The sequence below is a fragment of the Strigops habroptila genome, chromosome 12, assembly GCF_004027225.2.
Source record: "Strigops habroptila isolate Jane chromosome 12, bStrHab1.2.pri, whole genome shotgun sequence".
Classification (NCBI taxonomy): Eukaryota; Metazoa; Chordata; class Aves; order Psittaciformes; family Psittacidae; genus Strigops; species Strigops habroptila.
Genome location: NC_044288.2, coordinates 6,141,702 through 6,167,415, shown reverse-complemented (window position 1 = coordinate 6,167,415; position 25,714 = coordinate 6,141,702). Strand labels below are relative to the sequence as shown.

The following is a 25,714-nucleotide window of genomic DNA, read 5'->3' as shown; positions in this document are numbered from 1 at the left end:
GCGAGGAAGAGCACTGCACAGCCAGGGAATACTAATGGGAGCCCGAAGTCTTGCGCTCTGCTCTGTCACAAACCTGCACGGGGTGATGACAAATGACTAACGAGTGAGGAAGTCATCCTGTCATCCTCACTAACCGAGTCACTTGGTGCAGAGGGAATGCCACAGCCCCCCACCAAAACCCAGCCTTCACATACAGTGCTGCCAACCAAAGCACCCCAACCCAAACGGTTGTTACCCACAGTGAAATGCAAGGAGGAAGAAAATAACCTCAGCTAAACAAAGGTGTTGGTGGTAACAGATTTTAATTCCCTCTTCCACAACAAGAAGCCGGAAGCACACCCTGCCCCTCCTGTGAGGGGACTGCTCCCCACAGCCATCACCATCCGCGGCTGAACCAGCGCACCCAGCCCTGATCTACTGCACAGGGACTGCCCCAGCACGGGCAGGAGCAAGAGGCTCAAAAGCACAAGCCCCAAGGACCAGAATCAGCGAGAGCCCAACAGCTCCAACAGCACAAACCGCCCCCAGGCACAGTCCCAGGGCCACATCTGCTCAATCCCTGCAGCTTCCAAACCCTCATTTTGCTGTAGTTTGTTCATCTGACATCCAAATGAAGGGACACGCATCAGAGGTGTCACCCAAGAGCTAAGCAGCCATGGTCCAGCCCGTCAGAGCCAGCACTGGGCTGTGCCCCTTTCCATAGGGAGCATCCCGGCATCAACCAGCCCCTGTGTGGTCCCAGGCGGGCTCAGAGGGAAGGAGCCATTGGGAAAGCGGGTGCAGGAGCTGCCTGGGAAGGGGAAGCCTGGCTTGGAGCAGCAACTGCCTGGGACACAGACAAGGCTGAGGGTGGCCCCGGCCGTGACGCAGGCAATAGAGAGGCAATTCCACAGCCTCAGTCCTCGGGAGAGCTGCAGGCTCCAGCGCTGGTGCCTGAGGATGAGAGCCGACTGCCCAGAAAAACAAACTCAGCAGCAGCCATGGCTACATTCAACGAGGGAACATTCCCTCTCATTCAATAGTGTTTAATCTTCATCTAGCTCAACACAAGTCAGTAGTGCAGCAATATAAATACAACTGAGGAACTTAAAGCCTTTCGGCTTTCATAGCTCAAAAAAAGCCAATGAAACAAGTTTCCAGTTTTCAAATTAAACACAAAGAAAAGGCAATAAACTGCCCACCCATCCACAGAGGAGTCGTGGCATCCTTCATGCCAGCAAGAGGCTGATTTCTGCAACCCACAACAGCAGCACAGTGAGATAAAGGAGCCAGGTATGGGAATGGATGGTCACACACCCGCCTCCCAGAGCCCAGGCAGCAGAGACATGGCCCCTTGGTGCTGGCACTCACCATGTGATGCCCTCGGGCATCGAGTTCCCTTTTCCACCAACTAAAGGACACCAACTTGTTGTTAGGAGCACAAAGGGCTCTTCAACCATGACATGAGGCCGCTGCTGCCAGCCAGAGGGAGCAGCCAGCTGCTGGGAACTGAAGATATCAACCCCTGTTAGCCTGGGTTGTGCAAATCTTAAGAAAAACCCCCTAAACCCAACCCCCTGGAATACAGCATTTCATAACTGAGATATGGTTAATGTCCCGACTCATGGACGGCTTGGCGACCAACAGAAGCTGCTGGGGCCACTGAACAACATCTCACAGCTTTGGAATTAAGCCAGACACTAAACACAGGTACCAAAGGTGGGTACCCAGGCTCTGGTACACAGGAGGAGAGCTTGCTGCAGGAGGGGGTCTCCTAGCCCAGCCAATTACCACAGACAGGTCAGCTTTTCACACCTGAACAGGCACCATGTCATCAACACTCCCAGTGAGTAATTTAGAACAGCTACAAAACCCTCTCCTACCTGCAAGCCGATGGAGTGTGACCATAGTGTTTAGGTTCCCCCTCCTCTACACTCCAAAAGCAGCCAAGTGCATGTGAAAGGACAAGTCTAAATTAAAATAGTGCTTAAACCATTAGAGAAGGTGGGAGTAAAAGAGAAGAAAGCTGTTCGACAGCACAAGTAGCCCCTGGAAAGCCACTGGAGCATGAAGGGAGCTCAGAGCACAGCTCAAAGCACAGCCTTGACCTTTCTTCTCTGAGGAGCTCCCAAGGAAAGTGAGTTGGAAATCCATGAGTGTTTCCTCCACTGCAGTCTGAGGTGGGCTAGGAAGGTCCTGCACATTCACAGTTGCTTCAAGTGGTTCTGTCCTGCCACTCTCCAGATACCAGCTCTGTCCTTTCCTGATGCCTCACCTGGGGTTCACAGTTGCCTTCTCCCTTTGATTTCCCTTGAAGTTCAAATTCAAGTACAACCAGTTTTAACTGAAAAGAAACCCACAAAAACAAAGGTATTTTCTGTGAAACGAGTTAGCAGCGTTGTCCTAATCAAACTGGCCTCCAAAGGCCTTTGTAGGATAGGGACGGGAGTGGCCTTTCCCACTGAGCTCCAGCAAAAGGCCGCCTGAGGGGAGCTATAGGATTTCCTCCCTCTGGTTCTTGGGTTTGAGCATCACTTGTCCATTGCGCAAGGAGCCATTCTGGCTACGCAGCAGCTTCCCTTTCTCATGGTCAGGCCATGTGAAGATGGCTTCATCGCTGTCCAGTTCAGACTCCGAGTGCATCAGGCTAGTGTTGAGGACCTGGGCTTTCTGTCTGCCACCTTTGAAGGAGAGAGATTCCCAGGTCAGAAATGCTTTTAATACTGGTCAACAACCTCACCTTACTCCGTTCCCTCTTTAAGACTCTCTTCCTATCATGTCAAAGGAGCGGCCTAATCAGACCTTCCTGTGTGGCTGAAGCCAGTGTGACCCTGTTTCAGATACTTTGGCATGACAGGGATCATGACACTCCGAGATATTGCAAAGCACAACAAACAGGTAGGAAAGCAAAAGACATTACCAGAAGGGGCTGTGAATAAAGTGGGAGCTTGTCTCCCTGACCTTGCTCAGGGTACTGCCTAAAGAGCAATCTGAGTGCTAAAGACTGTAGTAAAGAGAATATGCAGGTGTGTGAGAGAAGATCACTGTGTTCTTATTACCCTCCCTACTCTCAATCTCTGCTTTTCTTGTCTGAAAAGGAAGAGAGATAAATTAGCAGGATGAATTTAGATTAATGCACAAGGACAGGAGAGATATTTACTGATAATGTCAGCAGAGGAAATACTTAAACTGAGCTTTTCCTTAATGGAGAAATGCAACGTTTCCACTGTTAGCAGAATGCTCCCTGGACATAGCTAGCAAGGAAAAAGACTTTAGTCAGCAGCCAGCCTCAGAAGCAGCAAGATGAGCTCAGTTACCGGAGAGCAAACGATTGAGGCACATTTGCTCCAGCCTGCAGAACAATGAGCTCTTTATTTAACAGTGGGGCTCTTGTGTGCGAGGTGACAGATGCTCAGATTAAAGCAGATTTGGGTGCTGAGGGAGGAAAACACCCAGGTTTTCTTCAAGGGTATCTGTATTTCTGCAGCTGGGACAGCCCAGTTCTCAAAGGAATTGTCTGACTGGCTCTGCCACTGCAGTGCCCTTCAATGCTGCTGTTAGGTTCTGTTCACTTTGCTGGAACACCATTAAATGGGATGATACTTAGGAGGAGCAGTTATTTTTCACTGGCCAACAAGCAGCAGGGACTATTTTCCATGCACAGTTAACCCCTCCTCTAAACAAAACCAGGATGCACGCTCTTATTGGAAACACACATTTCAAACTACCAGAACCCAGTGGAAAACTTTAGAGCAAGAGAAGTTATAGTCAAGATCCGGGTTTGGGCTGCCTGGGTCAGGCTGGTCTGCACAGCTTACACACATCCACTTACTACTTCTGTGATACAGAAACATCAGGACCAGGACAGTTTCGGCTCTAATTTCTCAACCAAAGGGATAACTTGACTGTATACAGATCTGAAACAAGCTCTTAGATCTTCTGAGACTCATCTGTCAGTGCCCAGCATCACGTTTGTTTCACTCTGTGATTTTACATCCACTGAGGAAGACTGTTCTTAGTCAGCATTCTGGAAACGCTGAGCTCTTCCCTCTCATGTTTTACCTGCTTTGGGATTTGGTTTTAACTCCAGGCTTTCTTGATCCGTTGCATCCAAAATCTTGTATTTGCTTTTTCTTTTGGCTTTTCCTTTTCGTCTAAAAGGGAAGAAAAGGAATTAAGAGGCAGTCCATTTCTAAAAAAGGCAGAATAAAACCCAACTCTCATCTCCAAAGCTTACTTCAGATTACATTTGTATCAGCAAACAAAACACCAAAAACATTGTCTTAGTTGCACTTTTTTAGGTTAATCCAAATCCTGCTTCAGAACTGAACTCGGAGTTCTAGGACTTCCACGTTTCAATTGAAACACTAACTGACAAAAACCAGCATCCCAGGGCTAAGCAGATGACCTGCTGGGACAACGGGTTTGAATCTTTCACCTAATGAGCTCCTAAAGCACTGACACAGTGGGGGGCTGTGGCCTCAGTCCTACCTTTTGCAACAGCAGATCACCATCCAGGATAAGATTCCAAAGGCAACCACAATGACGAAAGATGCAATGATCACATACAGCACACTCCACTCTGAAAGCAAAGAGAGAAAGACAGTTTGGCACCTCATACAGTTGATAGTGTGCACTTTATATGACTATTCTTGGGAATAACAAAAGAAAGGCCTGACCCTTTGCAGAATTAAGAGGCTACCACTCATCACTGACAGCACCACTAACTCACCTATGGAAGGTACAGGCTTGAGATCCAGCGTGCAGACTCACTGCACAAGGGCAATGTGTGTTAATTACTTGCTTTCCTTTGGCAGGAAAGCCTCTGTAGGGGCAGGACAGAAGTAAGGGGTGATTTATACATTAGGAATGGACTCAGCTCTTAGTGAGTGTTCACTGAGAGGGTCTGAAGAGGAGTCCCTTCCCTAGCCCCTGCCTAGAAGGCATGTGTAGTGAGACCGGGGCAGGGACTATGCCCTTGGTGAGCACCGTGTCAGAAATACCAGCAGAAAGGTACCTGCTGCTCTGCCCACCCTGGCTGTCAAACACTGTTTGCTTTCCAAAGCTGAACAATCCCAGGGAGGCTGCACGTACCACAGTTGCTTTCTCCGTCTCCCATTTGCACCCTGATGAAGTTCTCCATCCAAAAAGGGTCACAGATGCAACGCTTGGTGAACGAGTCACAGCGACCATGCTCAGAGCAGTTCAGCTGACATGCTAGAGACCAAAACCAGCAAGGTGAACTAAATGACTCACACGTGAGGCAAAACCAGGACATTATAGTTCAGTAAGGACAATTCCCACAGGCTACTACTTGAATCTAGTCACTCATAGACTAGATTCATAGCTTAGCCGTAATCACAAGCAGTAACAAGTACAAACATAGGCATGTAGGCCTCATCCCAAACTAAAAAGTCCCACTTCACTAACAACATAACACACATAATATGCTAAGAAAACTTTGCCTAATAAATCATGAATTTGATATAGACGTTATGGAATTTGTACATTTGTTATGGAAATGTTTTTAAATAAGGTTTTGATTTCCAAATTCAAACCCAGCCTGTGAGACAAGAAACAAATAGATCCTTTAAAGGGACCAAACAGAACTGAAGAGGGGCTTTTGAAGGCCACAAAACCATAAGACCAGGAAGTCATGAAAATAATTACTTTACATAATTCTAGTTTAAAATATCTAACTGATCAGCAAACGATCCTCACAGGATGGAACTCATGAAAGAAGAACAGTGCTAATGTAAAGCTGTAACAAAATGATGGAAGGGAAACATTTCCTTCAGACTGATGTATGTGCTGCAGAGGAAATGAGTATGTTCACAGCTACCAAGATCTGCAGTTCTATTGTTTTCAGTATGACACTCATTTTGTTGGCTGGTTTCCATTAACACAGTGTTTTAGTTTTATAAGGATCAATCTGCTTTTGATTTTGTGAATTCTTATCTTCCTAGCAACAAGTAACCATTTACATAAACAGTGAACAGACAGAGTCGATGGATAAATAACTGATTAACATGTAGTCTAACAGACTCTTACTTACTGACTGTGTTAATTTCCAACGCTCTGAAGATGAGGAAGTCTGACTGTTGTTTCCTTAGTTCGTTTTTTAATGTCCAGGCTACCTCTCGTCCTTTGAATATCTGATGGGGAGGCTGGTTCTGCACAAAAAACACCATCTTCGTGCTGGAATCAGACAAAAATGATTACCTGCTGCTTCTTCAAACATCAGGTAGAGAGCCATTCTCCCCAGTCTGTCATTAGAGGGACTTCATCAGAATCCCAAATTTTTTGAAGACTAGACTTCTGGCTCCATCTTGAAAGCAATGATGGTAGAGCTGGTCATACAGCATCCTTTGGGACATCTGAGCCATCCATATTCTCAAAGCTAGGGCTGGACTGGTCTTCAGTTTGCTAATCAAGCACATCTTTGCATGTTCATGCTAAGCATGCAAATCTCCAAACTTTAAGATCCTGCCATTTTCATAAACTCCCTCCCTCGCTGTGGGATCCTTAGACTTTACTACACATAGAACTTGGAGGCTCATTTAACTGCTCAGCAGAGAGCTCCACCATCTGAGAAGACAGTGAAGGTTTACAGTCTTTTGCAAAGCTTAGTTTAAGTGCACAAAGCGTTTTAGCCAGGAAAAAAAGCACAGGTATAGAGGATACTGCATTCTGCACCTTTTATTGCATTCACTTTATGACAGAAGAACTTGCTCCCCTACGCTTGCTCGCCTTGCAGAGCCCTGCGTACCCTTCAGATTCACTAAAGGATGCTTCAGATTTATTATTACCAGTGAGCCTATGAGTCAACAGCGTGTTAGCAAAGCCCTCAGAGTATGTGAAAAAGCCCCAGCAGCTGGGGGAAAAGGATCTTTTTTAAACAGTACAAGTTACTTTGATAGTTGAGGCAAAACTGGGACCTTTGAGCCATCTGTCAGAAAATAAACTGCGCTTTTGTAACACTTCCCACTCTCTTATTTACTTAATAAACACAGAAACAGATGAAGCGTTAATTACAAGGATCCCTTACTTGCCTTCCTCAGTGAAGAACAGTGGCAACTGGCCTGGTCATGGCAGAGATAGAAAGGTAATATTCCAACAGAAAGTGCTGGCTCTTCTCTTCTGAGCTCTTTAGGTTTGCACGGATAATGAATTCTGATTTTACTGCTACAGCAGGCAATGTGGACACGAAGGAATCGATACATTACTGAATTCAGGAAAGTGTAAAGTACAACTGCAGATTTATTGCTGACTTGCTGCATGACTTCAAGCATGTCCCTTAAATCTTTTTCAGTGCTTTATCTACCTTAAAACTACTCCATTTCTAGTAAAAATTAAGTGCAATGTTGCACTTATTTCAACAGATTACCACTCTGCCCTTGATAAGCTGTTGCCATGCCACTCACATGCATGTTCAGGCATCCTCAAACACCCCTACAGTAACGATGGACCACTGTTAGTATGGTGGTTGTGACTGTTAGCAGTTACAACAGTTAGCTGCTAACACTGTTAGCAGCTGTTGTTGTGACAATGCTGTAGTACCAGCAGAAGCGTTCTGCAGAACAGTGAATTTCCCAAAGCAGCCATTTGTGCAGAGGTGGAAACATCCTTCAGATAGTCTTCACAGTTTTCAAAACCAGGTAAGATTAGTTCTTAAGATCAGTTCTTAATGTAATTAGTTCTTAAAGTACAGATTTGGGGGGCAAAGACATTAGCAACAGCAGTTTTCAAGGACAATGCACCATTTCCAGAGGGGAAAGATACCAGAGACCTGCTTGGCAACCCACCTTCTCTGGCCTGAGCAAGCAGGAATATCACATGTTAAGCAACATCTCCACACATTCCAATCGTCCAGTCTATTTTCCAAGAGAAAAGCAATCCCCCTCCAGGTACAGTCCCAGATGAACCCTACCTCTGCTCAGTGTATGGCTGGATCTTTTGCACAGTGATGTCCGAGTCGAGGACCCCCAGCAGAACGCCTATTTGTCGGATGAACATCCCCTTCTGCCTCTCGGTCAGCTGGCTGACATTAACATCCAGAATTATCTCCACAAGGTTGTTTTTCCTAGGATCTAGTGAGAAAGTAGATAATACAGATCCTTAGAACTCCTATTTAACAGTCTGGGGACAAGTCAGGTTTCTAGTATCTTTCCAGAACGCTTCTGCTTTGAACACAAAATAACAGAATCACGAACAGAGGGCTTGCTAGTTCACTGTAGGCAATCGTGCTATAGCACAAACCCCAGACTCACCAGGTTTGACTTCCACTGTGGTCCTTTCCACATCACTCTCTCCTTTGGCATCTGTTACTCTGAGGTGGAATGTGTAGGTCCCTTCTACCAGATTGGACAGGAGGAGGACAGGATGATGGTCTGAATTATTTAAGACTTCCTGAAAGGCAAAGCACAATAAGTATCAGGAAACAAAGGATCAAACTAGCACGATATCTCATCACACTTTGGGATATCACTACAAGGTAACATGTGCAACAATGAGCTTCACAGTTCCTCAGGAGCTGTCGGTGCTCCTTTCACTGAATTTGTGATGCACCAGAGTGCCATTTCAAAAAGAAACCTCACCCCAGCTGCAGGGCTCCCCTCGTCCCGGGTCCACAAGTAGCTGACAATTCCCTTATCGTCAGAGGACTTTGATCCATCCAACTCAGCTGTATTGGTGGGCAAGGTGATGACAACATTACCAGCAATCTTTGCAACTGGTGGCTTGTTTATTTCTAAGCAAACAGAAAGAAAGCAGTTGGAGGAAAAATCTGCTAACTTCTCATCAAAAACTCCTGCATTAGATCTCCACTCTACCCCAGCAATCCTGCCTAACCCTGGGAGAAGGGAAATTACAAACTGCAGGATTCAGCTGAAGATACTGTCCCTCCAGAAAAGGGTAAACCCCCGACCTAGAGAAGGCCATTTCAGCGCTCTCCACATTATTTTTCACCCATTCCTTACTCTTATTGTGCCTCTGAACTGCTCAGAGATAACGTGTGCCTCGGGCAGCTCTGCTCATGGCTGGACATACCTTCTTTGACAATGACGTTGACAGAGCTTTGGCTCTGCAGGTTCCGCTCATCTTTGACTGTCAGAGTAAACTCGTATGTCCCAACCTGAAGGCCTGTTACAGTGGCAATGCTGCTGTTGGCATTCTCCAGCTTGACACCATCTGGACCCCTAACCAAAGCACAAGAGGATCAGTTTAAACTTTGCACAGACCACAAGAGCTCACACCAAACAGGAGGCTTGAACTCAAGCAGAGTTTATGGGGATGCAAACAGACAGTTGCCTGGAAATACAGAGTCCATGACAAAAAGCAAAATTATTTCCTCCAGTTACAGCAACATAATCTAAAGAGGAAGTGCAGCATTCAGAACAAAAGCATAATTCCTGGTGGTTTAGTGTTTTGGTTATTTTTAAACCAGGGGAGCACTGATACCAGCATTTAAGTAGGGTTTCAAAAGTGGTACTTTCAGCAAAACTGGCTTGTGAATTGCACAATAAGCCATTTCTTTAAAGAAAAGGTATAAAGCAGAAATAGTTCTCAGAGCTTCACACACACTTTGCATTAGCAAACAGAAAAAGCTACTGCAAGTTGCTCACAGGCTTTTTCCTGAATTCCCTAAAGCACTTCAGTGTATTTAGAGTCTGAAAGGAAGTGTGACAATGAGAACACCACTGCCTCATTCAAACACTGTGAAAAAGCATCAACTTAGAATCTTGTTGGATTACAAGAGTCAGTCTCCTCATAGACCAAGGCCACATTACACTGCTGTGAATCAAACATGGTTGGTCTCCTTTACAAACCACAACCATGCTTCATCAGGCCTAGAGATGAAGGCAAAGCTACTTACAATGCTCAAACACAACTCCACCTCTCCACAATTAGAGATAACAAACATCATTCTAGTCACTGGTAAAGCTTGTCAGGGCCAGTGTGACCAGGACTTAACACAAGTAGGAGGTGTCTTGTTTCAAATTAAAGCCCCAGCTCCACGCATAAGAACAATCTGGAAGATGACACCTACCGGGTTTTTTCCCAAAGAAAGGAGACTATCTTCTGGTCATCTGAGCTCTTGCTGCCATCTAGAGTGGTGCTGTCCACAGGAAGAGTTAATTCTTTATCTGGACCAGCATCTGCCTTTGGGGGCTTATTGTTCTCTGAAAAAGGATGCAACATTTTTCACACACACGCCACAAACCCCAGCAATAAGAATTCTTTACGTGAGTCCTAGTATATTTCTTGCCCACTATCTCAACCTTGTACTCAAGGGAAAGTGATGTTAGAAGCAGTCAGATCAGTGTTTCAGTCACATGTCTGCAATAAAATGAGAATAAGATGTAGGTGTTTTGATTTTTGCTCTCATTCTCTCGGTACTACTCCACTTTTCCTGCTCCTGTCCCAGGACCTAGAACTGTGGGCAGAGACAGCTCCTTGGAAATACAATCCTGACATTATGCTGGGATAACATCAGTTAGACCACATTGTGTAAAATAAGGGAACAGCCTAGAAAGGCAATAAACCACAAAGTTTCTAGGAATATCAGCAATATACCAGCCCAGAACAGTCCTAAATTAGAGCAGCTTTTCTGAAGGCAGCACAAAGCTACCATAAACTCTAGAGTATGTCAACAGATTGATGCTCACCTTTAACCTCTGGAATGGAAGAGGCAAAAGCAGCTCATAGCAGCTTACCTGGCTGGACTATCACAGTGACCTCTGCCGTGGACTGGTGCCCAGCAGAATCCGTCACTATTAGCTGGTAAGTGTAATCCCCTTCTTGCATTGCAGAGAGCTGCAGGACTGGTGTTCTCACCCCCTTTGAGAAAACATATTCATGTATTAAAAAGAATCCTTATGCAGATGAAAACAGACAGAGAAGACTCTGCTTCCAAAATAACTATTATCAGCAGATTCTAGGGGTTTATTACTAACTCTTGCTATGGGGCCAGGAGTCTGTGCCACTTGAGCATGCAAGGCACTTACAGTTAATTTATGCACAGCAACAAGGACACTGTTGTGGAACATAACAAGAGTAATGCCATACAGGTGCTCACAATGTCTGAGATTCAGCAGTTAGCAACTCAAGCAAACCCTCTGGAGAGCCCTGTGCAAATCATACACATTGTGAAGCTGATTCATGGACTTTCTTATTCCACAGATTTGACAGTAGTAATAATCTTTAAAAGAAAAATGATGACATGGAAACAAGTTCTATCTTCTGCTGTTTAGGACTGAGGAGTGTCTGGCCAGTATCAGCCAAGTTTAGACTCCAAGGTTCAACTCAAAAGATCCAGTCCATTGCATTTGCCCAGCTTAGGAAATGCCTCATTGGCACAATGGGTTATCCCATGTGTCTAAATGCCATTCTGACCAGCAGTTACTTAAAAGGTCACAGAGTTTGGCTTCCACACCTGCTTAAGAATCCCTGCTATACCATCACTGATTCAGCTGTCACTGATGTTCTGAGAAGCCAGCAAATGAACAGAGAAAGAACACGCTTCCCTAACAGCCACATGGGTTCAAGTGAGATACATGGCTGTGATCAAGTTGTGCTGATGCCTGCTGTATGGCACATCAGAATCCAAAGCTCTCATTCCTCTCAACCCTCTGTTCTTCAGCAGTTATTTAAAACTGCATTGCTCAAGAAAGAAAACGGGATGCCAGTGAAAACCTGTGGCTAGACTGGTGCCACCAGCTGAGCCACTAAGCCAATACCAGCTTCATGTGGATTTAGTTTTAAGTATGTATTTTATCATCACGTGCTTGTGCTGTAGGATTATAAAAGACATGTGCTAACAGTCAATTAAAAATGGTTTGATTACAGAGAAAAAGCCAGCTAATCAGTAACCCAGACTGAGTCCTGGAGACCTGCACTGACCTGCATCTCCATCACCTTCCCTTTGCTGTTAGGGCTCAGCAGCCACTCGTAGCTGACAATGCTGTGATCATCGGTGCTCTGATTCCCATAGAGGGTGATGGAGTTCTGAGGCAGGGTGATCACTTGGTTTGGGCCTGCATTTGCCACTGGAGGGTAATCCACTGCTTTGTTCACAGTCAGGTTTGCAGTGGTGGAGTTGCTGGCACCATCCGAGTCCACAACTGTCAGACTGAAGTGGCCAAAACAAAAAGGGAGAGCAGTGAAGAGTCATGATCATCAGAGCTGAATACAAAACACTGGCTGGAGTGAACTGAAATCAGATGCAGGTAGTACCACAAAACAGAACTGTTTTTTGCCAAGTCTGGATGTGAACATCAATCTGCATAGTTCATATACCAACTGCTAAAGAGGAAACAAGCATTCAGTTATAGGTACTCAGGTTTATTTTATTTTAAATAGACCTGCTGATGCAGGGCATGGGCATCACCCCAAAATGCAGACCAAAGGAAAAACACAGAACAAACAGGAAAGCAAAATCAGCTACTCTCTATTACTCAGGTATGTGAACAAAACCATTAGGCCTCATTCACTTATCTGGGACAAACACACTGCATTTAAAAACTGGATTTAAAGACTGCATTTCTTCCTAAGCCTCTACCCAAGCAGTTTAGATTTGACATTTCAAGAGACATTTTGTAGTCCTGGGCAGACCATTCGTGCCCTTCTGCCATCATGTTAAACCAGTGCTACAACTTCAGAATAAAGAGTAGCTGGATAGCTTATCTCTTCTGAAGTGAAAAGCTATAAACTAGCTGAAAGCGCAGAGGCAGAGAGAGCACATCACAAAATAGAGCTCTCTCCATGTTGATTTTTTTTTCAGGAATCTTGCAGGTTTTACTCTCAAGAGATGAGAACTGCCCAACTTTTCCAGGGTATAACCTACCTGAATGTGTAATTCCCGGGCACGAGGTTGGTCAGTGTCAATATGGCAGTATCACTAGAAACCTTCTCCTCTCGCAAAGGACCCTTCAGTTCTTCCCAGTGATAGCTGACAATTTTATCATCATCAGTGCTTTCTGTTTCAATTAGGGAAGAAAATGCACACACAAGGAGTTGGGAAATGCTGCTTCACAAACCCCAGATGTTCAGTCCCCTAATTCAGTACTGGGCTCAGTGGGCAAAGGCATTTTTGGTGCAAGCCCAATTCCTGTTTTTTAAACCAGACTAACACTTCAGGAATCTCTGATGCACGCATACCCAAACTGTGTGCTCTCCTCCACCCTGTTTGACAGGTACACTCAAACGCCCTTCATCCCAGGTTTCTATGTGTGTTGGGGGAAAATGGAAAACCCAAAACAAAGCACTTACAAAAGAAAGCTAACTGGGAGTAAACCAACTTAAAATCATTTAAAGGAACTCCTGAGAAGCTGTAGTGCAGGCCAGAACCAGTAAAGGTGGCTCTGTAGCTAACTAATATGTTTAAAGCTTAACGCAAGAGGCCGGTTTTGACTCTCAGTAATTTCTTTTATTCTAAGCAACAACCTCTTAGAGCTCTTCCTTTTTTAGGAGAGTGGCTCAAGCCAGTGCCCTTCAGAATGAAACATGGAGAGGTGCTGTCATGTGCGTATTCCCCTCTCCTGGCAAGAGAGGCTGATTCTTTTCACTAATGTGTGTTTGACAGTGACACAGTTCCTCTTAGACTTTATCCAAAGGGCCAGCCCAGAACCCAACACACAGAAGCCAGGCTTGCTAGACAGACTGCTGCTTTTAAAACTGCAGGTACTCACGGCTGCCATCAATAACAGTGGAAATGGTTGGCAGTGAAATCTCCTGGAACTGTGGGGACACGATGGCAACAGGAGGCTGATTCACCCGAGGCTCTGCAACAATATCCGAGCTGTTACAATGACACCTACAGGCAGATCACGATAAAAAGCCCTGGCCAAGGAACTCTACAAGTAGAACTACTCGGCCTTTGTGTGGCAGGAGTAGCAAACAGAATACATATTATACATCTTCTTCCATCTCCCCAGCCCTATCTACACCCTCAGCCCTGCAGTCAGCAAGTCCACAAGAGGAGTCCAAAGTGTGGAATTGCTGTGGCCCACAGCTCCAAGACATCCACGGATCAGACTGACTGCAGAGAACTGCAGAGTCAATGAAGTGATTCATGCTTTCAGCAAGTTACACACCAATTTGGGGAAACAGTGCTAACAACAGGGATTTATGAAAGCAAGGAGGTGAACTGCCACCACACTAGTCCTCTGGAAATGGCTACACTGCATCAGTTCTCCCATACTGGGTCAAGCACTCAAGGACAGACAATAGTTTCACACCTCAGGAAATGCCTTAATGCACACACATATATACTGAGTTTAGAGCACAGTGAATTTTCACTACATTAAACCAGAGCCCAGTCAAACAAGCCAAACACCATGATGCAGGTACTGGTTTGTCAGAGACAGATGAAGTTGGAAGACACAATGCCAGCAACTCACTTGGATTCACCGTTACGTTCACGTAACCCTCCCCACGCGCGTTCTCCCCATCGACGACGACTTTGAATTCGTACAGACCAACAGTAAGCTGGAAGGAAGCACAAAAGATGATTTACCTTCAGGATGGTCAGGAGCTATTAGAAGATCAAGTTACCAGGTTTTAGCACACCAGCAGCATAAAACATGGGCAGTTATGCTTCAACCTACGCACACACAGCAAAGGGTGGTTTCTGTGCCAAAACGATATTACGTATCTTTTAATTTACAATGGGCTATGCAGAAACCACACTAATATTTCTTTCTACCACAGGTGCCACAGGCTTGTTAGTCAAGCTTTATTTTCTAGCAACAACAGGCCAATAGAAGAGAGATAACAGAGATTAGTTCAGGTTGTCTGGTCACAGGAATCTCTATGAGCAGATTGCATTTGAGATGAGAAAGGCTGCACAGAAGAGAAGAAAATCTCTTCTTGGCTGTTTTTACAAAGGGAAGTATTTCTTCTCTTCCTTTTAGGTGACATGAATCAGAAAATCACCCCTTCATCATTAACTGTTGAACCAAAATGAGAGGGTGAAGGAGGACTAGGTGCTGGACAATGATCATGATATTCAAAAGGCTGAAACTCTGACAGACATGCTCCTTTTGAAAGACTTTCATCTGCATGATATCGTGACTAAAGCCTATAGATGTTTTCTGAGTGCAGCAGAATCCAAGATGCTCAAAGGAATGTCTCATAAATACAGAATATATTGTGTATATTCACACTATATTCAAAGCCATTTCCTTGTTAAGAATCCTTCCACTGTTAGAGCTTGTCTAAAAGCAGCAGCCAGGGACATGCTACGAAGAACTTCACAGCTCTCATTAATGGAGTCAGCAAGTTTCTTTTTCAGTGGGACTTCAAGGCTTCAGACTTGAACAAACCACCACACTGCTTCAGAAGCAGAAATATTCACAACCCTTTGTTAAAGTTAAATTGGGCCATTCGTATGGCTTGACACACTGCTGTAGGCAGCTTTTAGATCCCAAAATCAATTTCTTCCTTCCCTCATGCCAGATCAATCTCCTTTTTATAAGAGAGTTAGAAGAGGGCTTGCAGTCAAATGTTGGCTGCCTGCCCATCATGCAATTTCCTATTCATCTTGAAATCACACACAAGTCTTTCCTGGCTGCCAGGGTCCCCATCTTCTCCACTTAGTATTTAACACAACAGGATACGAAGCAGCAAAAGCTTTACCTTAGATAACTTGAGGGTCTGGGAGTGCTTCCCTTCCATTTCTCCACTGTAGTCTTTTGGATGAGTGATCAATTCCCACTCATAGGAATAAGTAGTTCCTTAAAAACAAACAATAAAGAAGATCCAGACATTTGTTTTTAAAAGACTGTCTTTCTGCCACGTTAAAAAAGAAACCAAAGGTATTAAACATTTATAAGGCACATTCTGCCACACTATGGAGAAATAAGACAGCTTGGAGTTTGGGCTGCAGCTTTTTGGGAACATACCCAGGAAAAGAGACAATCTGTGCTTCTAAACACACGTACTCTGGAGCCAAAACCCATCTTTCAGCCTCTAAAGGCATTAAAGAGCTTTAGAACAATCACAGCTCCAGGATAATGAGAGAGAAAAGTCGTATCATGGCCTCAAGTCCTGCAGACACAATGTAATGTCAGTTTTTGAACAGGAACGTGTCTATCCCTGTTGCTGCACAACTGGCAACATGCTCACCTTTCCTCTGCAGCCTGCCACTGCCACTGTGGACAGAGCTATAGATACGAATATCTGTGGACAATTTGCATGATGAAATGAGGAGTGTAGTGAAATGTGCTCCTCAGTGTGCCAACCCTCCCAAATCAGATTTCAATCCACCAAATGAGAGATCACTTGCTAAGACAGCTTGTCATCTATCAGCAAATATCATGAACAGATGCTGAAGATCCATTGCTTCCTCAATAGCACTTTGAGAACATGCCATCTCCCAAATCTGACTTTGTAGCACTTTCAATGTTTTTAGTGCCTTGCTATTTTCTGCGAGAGGTAGCATGAGGTATTAGCACAGGATGAAAAACCTCTACAGGAAAGTGTTCCCTGACAAAAGACATTTTTAAGACTCTCCTTATTTAATGCCCTACATGATGCCCATTTGCCATTTCAGCATCACAAGCCCCTAGCAGAATTCCCAGGGAAGCCTTACGAGGTGGTGGCTCAGGAAGCACAAACGCGTTCAGCTGAACTTCATTCTTTGGCAGGGTCACTTCGACGCTGTCTCCAGCAGAAACCACCAGCTCCTTCATAACTGAGAGGGAGAAGCACAGAATTGAAAGAGGAACAGGAAGAATAATTTAATAGGTGCAACAAAACCACCTTGGTTTCAGAGTCTGTGGAAGAAAACCCAGCTACAAATGGCTGTATTTTGTAAACATGCCATCACTCAATATAGTTCCCGTTTCAGGTTTCGCTCTCATTGTTAATGCAAAAGCACTAATGGGGTTTTACAATTTTAAGACAAGCCCAAAACGACTCTTTGCAGACACTGTGCAGCTCCTGCTCCCTTTCTAAAGGGCTGAAATGTGACCCTCAGGCCCTGTACAGGGCAATCTATTCACCCAGGCCCAGCAGGATGGAAAGGGTTTTACCTGACAGGTTTTCGGCAGAGAACCCAGCTGCAGCCCCATGACACAGCAAGACAAACACTGCTATTTACCAACCTGCAATTCCAGACCCTCAAAAATAGATGAGGAATCCATGGTATTTCTGTTTTGAAAGACTGCTTGGGGGCTAAGAGAGTTGGTTTTTTTTAAACTGCATAACTACCCCACTGAGTGTGGAAACTCAACATTCAAACCTGTTCCTTTCATTTGTATTTTCTTTTCAATCCCTGCTTAAGAATTGTCTTTCCATTTCATTTCAAATAAATCAATGGTTGTTACAGACTACAGGGTGAAGACTTGAAAACTACAGCCAGTGGCATTTTTCTTCTGCTTGTTTGTAGCATTAAGGTAACCAGAAAGTTGACTGCATTTCATAACAGTACCTCTTGGCTTCCTCATCCTTCTCTTCCCTTCCTATTTGCTTTATTTTGGTCTTTTTATTACTGAGCCTGGGAATTATGCAGAGAAAACAATAATTGAAGTTGTTTACCCCTGTTTCACCCTAGGTCTGTGATATGCACAAGAAAATCCAAGTTAAAAAGAGAGGGAAAATGTCGTTAAACATTTAGCCTTTCATCCATCTCTTTATTAGCTTCTTGAATTAACCAGTTAACTAAAATAAAACAAATTCACCCATATTTCCCCCCCCTTAATTGCTCCAGATCTTGGGATATTAAAACTCAATCAGTCTTTCAGATGCAGAGAGTTCAAGGCTGATTTTTCAAACCCAAAACCAAACAAACAGACAAAAACCCAAAAGCCTGCTTGGCAAAACTACCCTTCACATCATCCTTGTATTATTCAGCAAAACAAGGAGGCCCTGGCTACGCCACTTTTCCAACACAAGCCGCTGAAAATGTTGAGAATATATTTTCCACTTTTAGCTGGGGTAAGCCCTTAAGAACAACACTAACTTGTTAGCACAAGCATCCAGACAAAAACGCCTCTGGATGCAGCATTTCCTTTATACTTTCAGTTGTTCCCCTGTAAGGGAAAGGAACCCTAAGTTCAAAAGAAATTCAGCTGTGAATACTTCAGAAAAGGGGATTAACTGCATTGTGAGATATCACACAATTGCTATACACCATTCCCTGTACATACCTACAGGGTAAGCTAATGGCCTGGGTGAGTTACCACAGCTGCCCAAAGTGCATTTTGGCTTTATACATTTTCAATAGTTTGTTTTAAGAAATGCCAGTGTGAACAGAAACATCATTTTGCTGCAAAGCAAAGCATGGTCTAATGGCCAAGCACACTATTCTCCATGGCTGAACTGTGCTCTGACATTTCAGGGACAGAAAAAAACCAGTTACATCCCATTCTGAGCAGACATTAAGATTTCTGCTTAACTTGATAGAGAGCAGTGTATCAAGACTGCTACAATACTACTTCACAGGTCTGTGCCCTGCACCACATCCCAGCTTTCACTTTGGGAATTAAGAAATCACCATTACTTTCAAGCTGTTCTTGGAAATAGATCCAACAGTCACATGTGGATTTATGATGCCAAAGTCCCATTCCCAGACCTCATGAGTTAATGGGGTTCAACCAGCACGGGCACTGAAGCAAGTATTATCTCCTATTTTTCAATGCTGCAATGGCTTATCACCACAATCCAAACAGCTGACGTCTGCTGGGTGCTCACATTCTCACCTGGAGTGGTGGCAGTAGTACTTGGGGACACAGCACTGGTGGTCTGGGTTGTGGGAACACTGCCATTTGTGGGAACTCCACTTGGCACTGAAGTAGCTGCCTGCACGTTCGCTGTGCTTTTCACTGGCACGGGGCTGACTGTGGGCAACACATCTGAGGAGTGAGGATGGACCAAAGCATCATCTGGCTGACCAGACTTCTCAGTCTTCCCTGTGGCTGTCAAGCCCTGTGCTATAGGACTGGAGAATGTAGCCAACACTGATGGTTCTGGTGCAGATGTTCCTGTGTGGACCTGTAAAGGAAAAAGTTGTCTTAGTTTGACTTGAACACCGAATGCCAGTTTTATTTACTGTGTTTAAGCTCACTTCACCTCCTCCTGTTAGAGGCTGAAAAGTCCCTGGTTTGTTTTTCCAAGAAGCAGGATATTTTATTGCTTCCTCTTTTCTCCTCTGCATTGCTTCTCCATGTTCTTTCTCCACAGCAGACAGGCCATTTCTAGCTCAGCTGAACACCAGTTAAGGCCACAGATTTAACTACAGCACCTTAAGGACCATGGCTATTCATGTGGTAAACACGACAGAAGATCTTAGGCTCAAAATTGCAGTGAGTGGAGCTAAAAGAGAGGTGGGATAAGACAGAAGCACCAAACAGGGACCATTTGGGCTATTTTATCCACGTATTCTAAATCCGTGCAGTTGGCAAGCAGGGAGCAGGAGGATTGCAATGGCATTTTTATGTAATCATCAAATCACTGCAGCAAGAGGAAATTCAGTTCAGAATGACTCTTCAAAGCAAGGTGAGCTGCCACAAGCAGCTCCCTGCGTGCATGCCACAGGAGATGCTGCTGGGGCAGGGAGCTGAGCTGGAGGGCAGAAAGCTTGCTCCCATCCATACAGGATGAGGCACTTTATTGCAAATAATCAAAGTGGCAGGAACAATTTCCTTCCTTTCATCAGAAAATTCCTTTTACAATACCCAGCCCCATTCTAGTTGTTAGCCTGCCAAGCAATACTCTTGACAATTTGCTTTCCACCGTGAAGAACATGTGTGCAGCAGATTTTGTTGAGCTAACTCTATTTTGAGAACATCTGCTAAATATTTCAAATGGAGCGATTTACCATCTTGGACTTGGGAAGTGTTTTGGAGCTGAATTACCCACCACTAGAGGAGCTGATCAAAAGCTCATATTGGAGGAAATATTCTCAAGCTTTTATACCATGCTGTTGGCATTCAGGCCAGGAAACAGGCACTGGAAAACACTTTAGACCACAGTGGGCAAAATCCTGCTCAGGGAATGGGCTGGGCTTCAGAAAACACTAAATGCAGGTTGAAAAATTCAAGCCATGTTGCATGTACTGAGCAGCCAGCCAAGAGCAGCAACAAAAGCAGCAAAGGCTTCTCTGCAAGGTTTTTTTGCAGTTGGGCAATTGGTTTCCTCTCCCATATCTCAGCTAACTTTCCCTCAGTCACCAAATTTAAAACATCTCAATCCATCGGTATCTTTGATTAGTATCTGAGCCTTATGGACCAAAGAATCAAATGCTATTTGTTAGGGTTACAGACATGAGCTGGTCTTCTCTATTTGCTTACTTGTTGATGGGTTTCCTTCATCTTTAACAGAACTATGGATTCTTTGAAACAAAGATGCAGGCAAAACCTGGCATGCTGCTCCGTGCTGCTCTCCAGTGGCAGGCTCAGGACTGTGGCTGTCCCAGGCAGTAGCATCTTGCACCCATCCATAACTCTGGTCAGCTCAGGATACTGTCTCCCTTTTACCCAGGTTAGAAATGCTGGCATGACAAGAGGGGCAGGAATTCAAGACAGACTCTGCACAGGAGCAGGTCTCCTTGACTTCATACCACTACGGGAAACCACTTTTTGCTTAGCAGAGACCAGCATCGACCTGCTGGGCATAGCAGCCAAGGCTCCACTTTGCTTGGTAGTATTTTCAGTGAGCTGGATACTTCCTTGACTCACTTTTTAATGCCTAAAATAACCCACTTCACAGTTGAGAGAGATCCTCTTCCTTCCAGAAGTCTTCAAGATGAATTGACAGCCAAATGTCTGAGAAGAGCTGGAATTAGATAAGCTTTGCCTGGGGCAAAGTAACAGTCAAAAATGCCTCTAATGCTTGCAAGCTGAGACATTTCTTATCTTTACTCCATAACCCTGAATTCTTTAAAGCACAGAAGATTTCATTCTTGAGGATGAACGAGGAAGAGAGTAGAAGTTTGCCAGCTGTCCTATGTCATTAGCTTAGAAAATAGAGAGCAGTGGCGCACTGGCCTGAGTGAACATAGGAATGCCAGACACTTTTGATTCCAGCCGCTAACTGCCTTTGGCCTGGGACAAGTGACCTGGTGTCTGCGTCTGAGACTCCTACATGTGTAAGATGGAACTCGAACACCTACATGTGTCAGAATCCACACAGAACCTGTTAATTGAAAGAAGAATATCTGGGGCATTTTCTTTTATGTTTTTAATTTAAATGGGCCTTACTTTGCTAAGCCTGGTCTGAATTTACAAAACAGGCTCTTTTCAGCTTACATTGTGTACTAGATGTTTGTGAAGATCCCTGACATAAAAATGTGGTTAATGTCACAAAACATGTCAGAGTTAGTGCTGGCTGTGAAGAGAGACCTCTTCTCCTCCCTCATAGGGTAAAAAGCACCCAGCACTAGCAGGAAGCATGACAGCAAGTGTCAAACACTGGGCTTGCTGGGCAGCCAGAGCTGAGGGCAGGAATGAGCTCTCTGGCTCTGTTGCAGCAACTCCACTTCAAAGGCTGCAGCCTTTTCCAGTCTGCCTGCAGAGCTGCTGCAGTGCTGCAGCAGCCCTTCTCATCAGCAGTGCTGCACTTCAATACTTCTCCTGCTTGGCTATTAAATGCTGTATTTTAAAACTGACAGGTATTTCTACAACAAGGCAGAGAAAAACCTGGTGTCTGGAACATGCCACTCGCTTTAATGGAAAAGCCCAAATTTCCTTAGTTAAGGGCTGATGAGCAGGGTGTGCTGTGGTTCATCCTGGTACACTCTCCTTCACCCACCTCTGGTTCCATAGCATGGGTACAGTAAAAGCACAACTTGATGCTAGGTGCACATTAGCAAGTGACACTGCAGATGGCTATGGAGCTATCAGAATGGCAAGAGGAAAATTCAAACTCATTGAGGCAATGTTTTCCTAAAACTGTCACTTGGCTTCTCACTGTGCCTCTAGGAGCAAAGGAAAAGATTTGCTTTCCACACATTCAATGCTCATCACCAGAAGAGAACGTGCACATTAATTCCTTTCTCCCCTTTTAGAGAGGAGTTAAGACCCACTTTGATCTCAGATGTCCCTTCCCACTTCTGATGTGTGATGCTCCCAGGTAGGAACTGCTTTGCATGCAGCAATGACCCAGTATTGTCCCTACCTTCCAGCCCACCTGCCAAACCTTCTTAAAGAACACAGTACTAAATGCACAGCACTCCCCTGCTGAGGCTGTGTGCTCCATGTACTGGACCAAATGCAGCCCAGGTGAAGTTCTACTGATTTCAGCATGTGTGTAACTTGACTTATTTTGGTCCCTAAGCAATCCAACTTGGAAAACTCCTTGCTTTAGCATCGCCCTCCTGCAGAGGCTGGCCACGTCCCAAGTACACAGCCTTCAATGTTAGCTCCTTGGCCTGAATTAAACTGCTCACAGATCAGAAATGCAAGGACAGCTGCATAGCTTGCTGTACATTTTGCAGGTGAAAGTTGAATGCTTCAATAATCAAGGAATTAGCCCAGGGCTGGATAGAAGCAGTTTTAGCTCAATACTCCTGTTAAGGTGGATTTTTTTAACTCTTTCTCCTCCTCAAAAACTCCATCCTAAACCTCAAAAATCTGCCTGCCAGGAATTCCATCACAGCCAATGTATTTCACTCAGACATTTTTGTCTTGATGAACCTGCATTTTGTCAAGAGATACGGACTTCCTTCATAGCAAAACCCAGTAAGGAGAAGAAAAAGATCCCGAGTCAGCCCTAAAAGCTGTGGGGTTCTAGAAAACCAAACGTGTGAAGTTTGAGTGCATGGTTTCACATGCCACACAGGCTGCCCTGGAGCTCTCAGCAGTGCCCCTTGGCTGCTCTCCACATCCTGCTCCACAGGGTGGTGGCTCAGACCAGTCACAGCCCTACCTGGAACCAAGGTTTGAATGCAAGGGAGAGAAACAAATTCTGTCAAGTTTCCAAAACAAGAATGTAACTACACAAAAAGGCATCGGGCTTCAACGGTGCCAAATCCTAGAAACATGGCAAAAGGTATTTAAGGAACAGTTTCACAAAGCAAAATTCTTTCTACAAACATCATTTAACAACATAAATGTGCCAATTTCTCTCTAACATCTAGATTTACTAACTTAACATTGTACATGTTTGGAATAGAGACTAAACTGCTTTCATTCAACCAATGCCAACGTAAGCTCTTGTGGATTCAAGAACCTGAAGCAGCCTTCCAAAACAGAAGAAAAAAGGTGGCACTAAGATGCCAACTCAAGCAAGCAGCTGACGTGAAAGTACACTGGAAACTCTGTGCAGGAGTCCATAAAATAACATGTTTAACTGCTTCTATTCAGCACTCGAGAACAGCTTATTTTAGTTTGTGGATCTAAAAAGGTCCTTCTACAGATAACAGTTTTCAGCTCCCAGGTACTTCCCACTGACATCACGTCTCACCTTTCCTTCTACCTGGCAAGTACACTGTGCGATTATACCAGAAATCAGCATTAGCATTACCATGACCTCCATCTCCTCTCACCTTCCCAAAGACAGTTTATCCCAGCTAGGAAGGGGGGCGGGGGAGAGAAAAAAACCCCTACCACCCAAAAAAGCAAACAAAAACCCCAACCCTTGGCCTTGCCTTGTTGACAGGAGGCTGAAAAAAAGCCTCCAGAAAGGTATCTTATCACTTAAGCAGTTTTAAGTCAAAGTCTACATAAAGCAAATTGAGCAGGAGGGTGACAGCTGTCCAAGGCAGCCCCATTTCAGCCCCAGCAATCACTTACCTGTGCCAAGCCAGCACCGTCCACATCACTTGATCTGTTCACATTATTGCTTTTAGAAGGGAATGGGCTTTTGGTTTTCTGCTCTCTTGGATTCTGTCCATTTTTCAGCAAGTCTTTCTTTTCATTTGGATGGCCTTCGGGAACAGGCCCGTCTGCCACTAAGCGCCTCAGTGCTCGATCCTTCAAGAGCTCTGCTTCACGTCGGCTGCTTCTAGATTTGCTGTCCGATGCTCTGGCTGCAGCCTCCCTGCTGGGGCTCACTGCTATATCCCTTTTCAGGAGTTCTACCCTGTTACCTGCCAAGCTCTGCTTCTGGAATGACCTCCGCAGTCTTTTTTTCCTCTGGACAGGGATGCCCCAGTCCAACCACTTGTCAAACCAGGTCTTCACATCACCTTCCCTTTGAAACTTTAAGAAGTGCTCTGTGCTTTTTGATTTCTTTAAAAACACCAAAACAGAGTCAGAGAAGCCAGTCCTGTTTGCCTGACACATGCCAGGGACAGTGCAGTTCACCTGGATGCACATATTTTCCAAGAACCAAAAGGCATCACAGGTGGGGCTCTGGCAACAAGCAGCCTGACAGGAGCGCACGGTGTGAAACCCTTCCAGCAGCTGTAAGTGGTGATCTTCCCACCATCTCAAACGGCCACCAAACAGGATCTTCCCTGGCTCACATCTAGATCGGTTCCAGTTTGCATCTGGGAAAGGGGAGGGAAGACAAATAAAGACAATTCTCAATCCTTTAAAGCAACAGACAATAGATACTCATCACTGTTGTCAAGATTAATATGTGGGAGAGAGGGGACAGGACAGCAAAACGGAGGCTTCTCAGAACCTCTACCTGCCCTCAGTACTTACACAAAGTTTTAAGCAACAATCTGCACGTCCTACCAAAGGGACCACCCCCCTTTTTGGAAGTAATGGACAGCAAAGCCATCCACAGCAAAAGGAGTGCGAACAGAAAGGTTCTTGTTTCAGAGTGGACTGTGAGGCACAGACAGGACAGTGAGGCTGAGGCTACACAGCAAGTTAAGAGGCACAAACTGATAGCACAAATTATGTCAAACATTTTTAAAAGTCAAGCCACTTCAGAGCTCAGCAGCAACTGTTTTACACATTTTTCTATATTTTTTCTTAGCATGAAAAGAATTCAGAGTGCTTGCAGGGATCAGTGGATTAAAGGCTTCCAAAATTCAGAGCTCTGCAGATTAAGGACTCCCTAAAAATAGACTAATGACCTATGGGGCTGTTATGCTGCGCTATGTTCAGCATCCAAGGGATAACAGGTCACTGGCAGATTACTTTACAAACTATGTTGCTGGACTCTGAGGAGTGCAGCTGCAGAGCATGCTCCAGATCTGTCTTGTCTGTCAAGAGTGGAGTTCTTGAACAGAACACAAATGGGAATCTTTTTTCTCCATTAAAAGTCTGAATTTCAGTTATAATACCCTGATTCTCATTTCTTGACAGCATATAAAGAAAAGTTCAGTAACGTATTACTACCCAGTAACTCTGAATACAGATGTCATGTTGCATTAAACCCACATTCACTATGATTGGAACTAAACAAATTAAGAGGCAGGGATGTAGAGACTACTGATCCATCTGTCTCCCTGACAAGAATTCTCACCCCACTTCTCCTGTCACTTCCAAGTTACAAACACGTTAAAGATTAAATATGTTGGGGCACAGGAGAAACACCACACAGATGTCCATGTCTCACACACCAAACAGAAGTAATTTGGTGATGGCACTGTGGTGTATTTTATGATTCTTGAGAGAAATCATGCAAGGTCCCCAGTGCCTGGCACTACTTGAAGCATTTGACTTCAGGACTCCAGCCACAGGGACACTTAACCTCAAGCTACTAAGATGGCAAGGAACTCTGACCCTCTGAATCAAAGTGGTATCAAAGTGCTATGACTTTCACCTTCCTCCTGCACCACAGCTCAGGTGCATGGGAAGTTACAGCACTTTCATAGCCTTTTCTGACCTGATTAGCA

At 44.7% G+C, this 25,714-nt stretch overlaps 1 protein-coding gene across 4 annotated transcripts in view; it reads right to left on the bottom strand.

Annotated features, from left to right (window-relative positions):
- Nucleotides 1-285: 285 nt before the first annotated feature.
- The window catches only part of KIAA0319L (KIAA0319 like), a 30,396-nt gene continuing 4,967 nt past the window's right edge, over nucleotides 286-25,714 (bottom strand). For 2 of the 4 annotated variants that reach the window (XM_030504343.2, XM_030504340.1), the window contains exons 3-21: nucleotides 23,712-24,409; nucleotides 18,681-18,972; nucleotides 16,571-16,672; nucleotides 15,616-15,713; nucleotides 14,379-14,466; nucleotides 13,668-13,760; nucleotides 12,824-12,956; nucleotides 11,881-12,109; nucleotides 10,695-10,818; nucleotides 10,028-10,160; nucleotides 9,028-9,176; nucleotides 8,577-8,728; nucleotides 8,250-8,388; nucleotides 7,910-8,069; nucleotides 6,035-6,177; nucleotides 5,074-5,196; nucleotides 4,471-4,561; nucleotides 4,042-4,133; nucleotides 286-2,660 (exon numbers count right to left, since the gene is read on the bottom strand). In XM_030504343.2, the coding sequence (XP_030360203.1) occupies nucleotides 2,473-2,660; nucleotides 4,042-4,133; nucleotides 4,471-4,561; nucleotides 5,074-5,196; nucleotides 6,035-6,177; nucleotides 7,910-8,069; nucleotides 8,250-8,388; nucleotides 8,577-8,728; nucleotides 9,028-9,176; nucleotides 10,028-10,160; nucleotides 10,695-10,818; nucleotides 11,881-12,109; nucleotides 12,824-12,956; nucleotides 13,668-13,760; nucleotides 14,379-14,466; nucleotides 15,616-15,713; nucleotides 16,571-16,672; nucleotides 18,681-18,972; nucleotides 23,712-24,409 (3,227 nt within the window). In that variant the 3' untranslated portion in view covers nucleotides 286-2,472. Of the gene's footprint in view, nucleotides 2,661-4,041; nucleotides 4,134-4,470; nucleotides 4,562-5,073; nucleotides 5,197-6,034; nucleotides 6,178-7,909; nucleotides 8,070-8,249; nucleotides 8,389-8,576; nucleotides 8,729-9,027; nucleotides 9,177-10,027; nucleotides 10,161-10,694; nucleotides 10,819-11,880; nucleotides 12,110-12,823; nucleotides 12,957-13,667; nucleotides 13,761-14,378; nucleotides 14,467-15,615; nucleotides 15,714-16,570; nucleotides 16,694-18,680; nucleotides 18,973-23,711; nucleotides 24,410-25,714 lie in introns of all 4 variants that reach the window. The other 2 variants (XM_030504342.1, XM_030504339.1) reach the window with 1 other exon arrangement.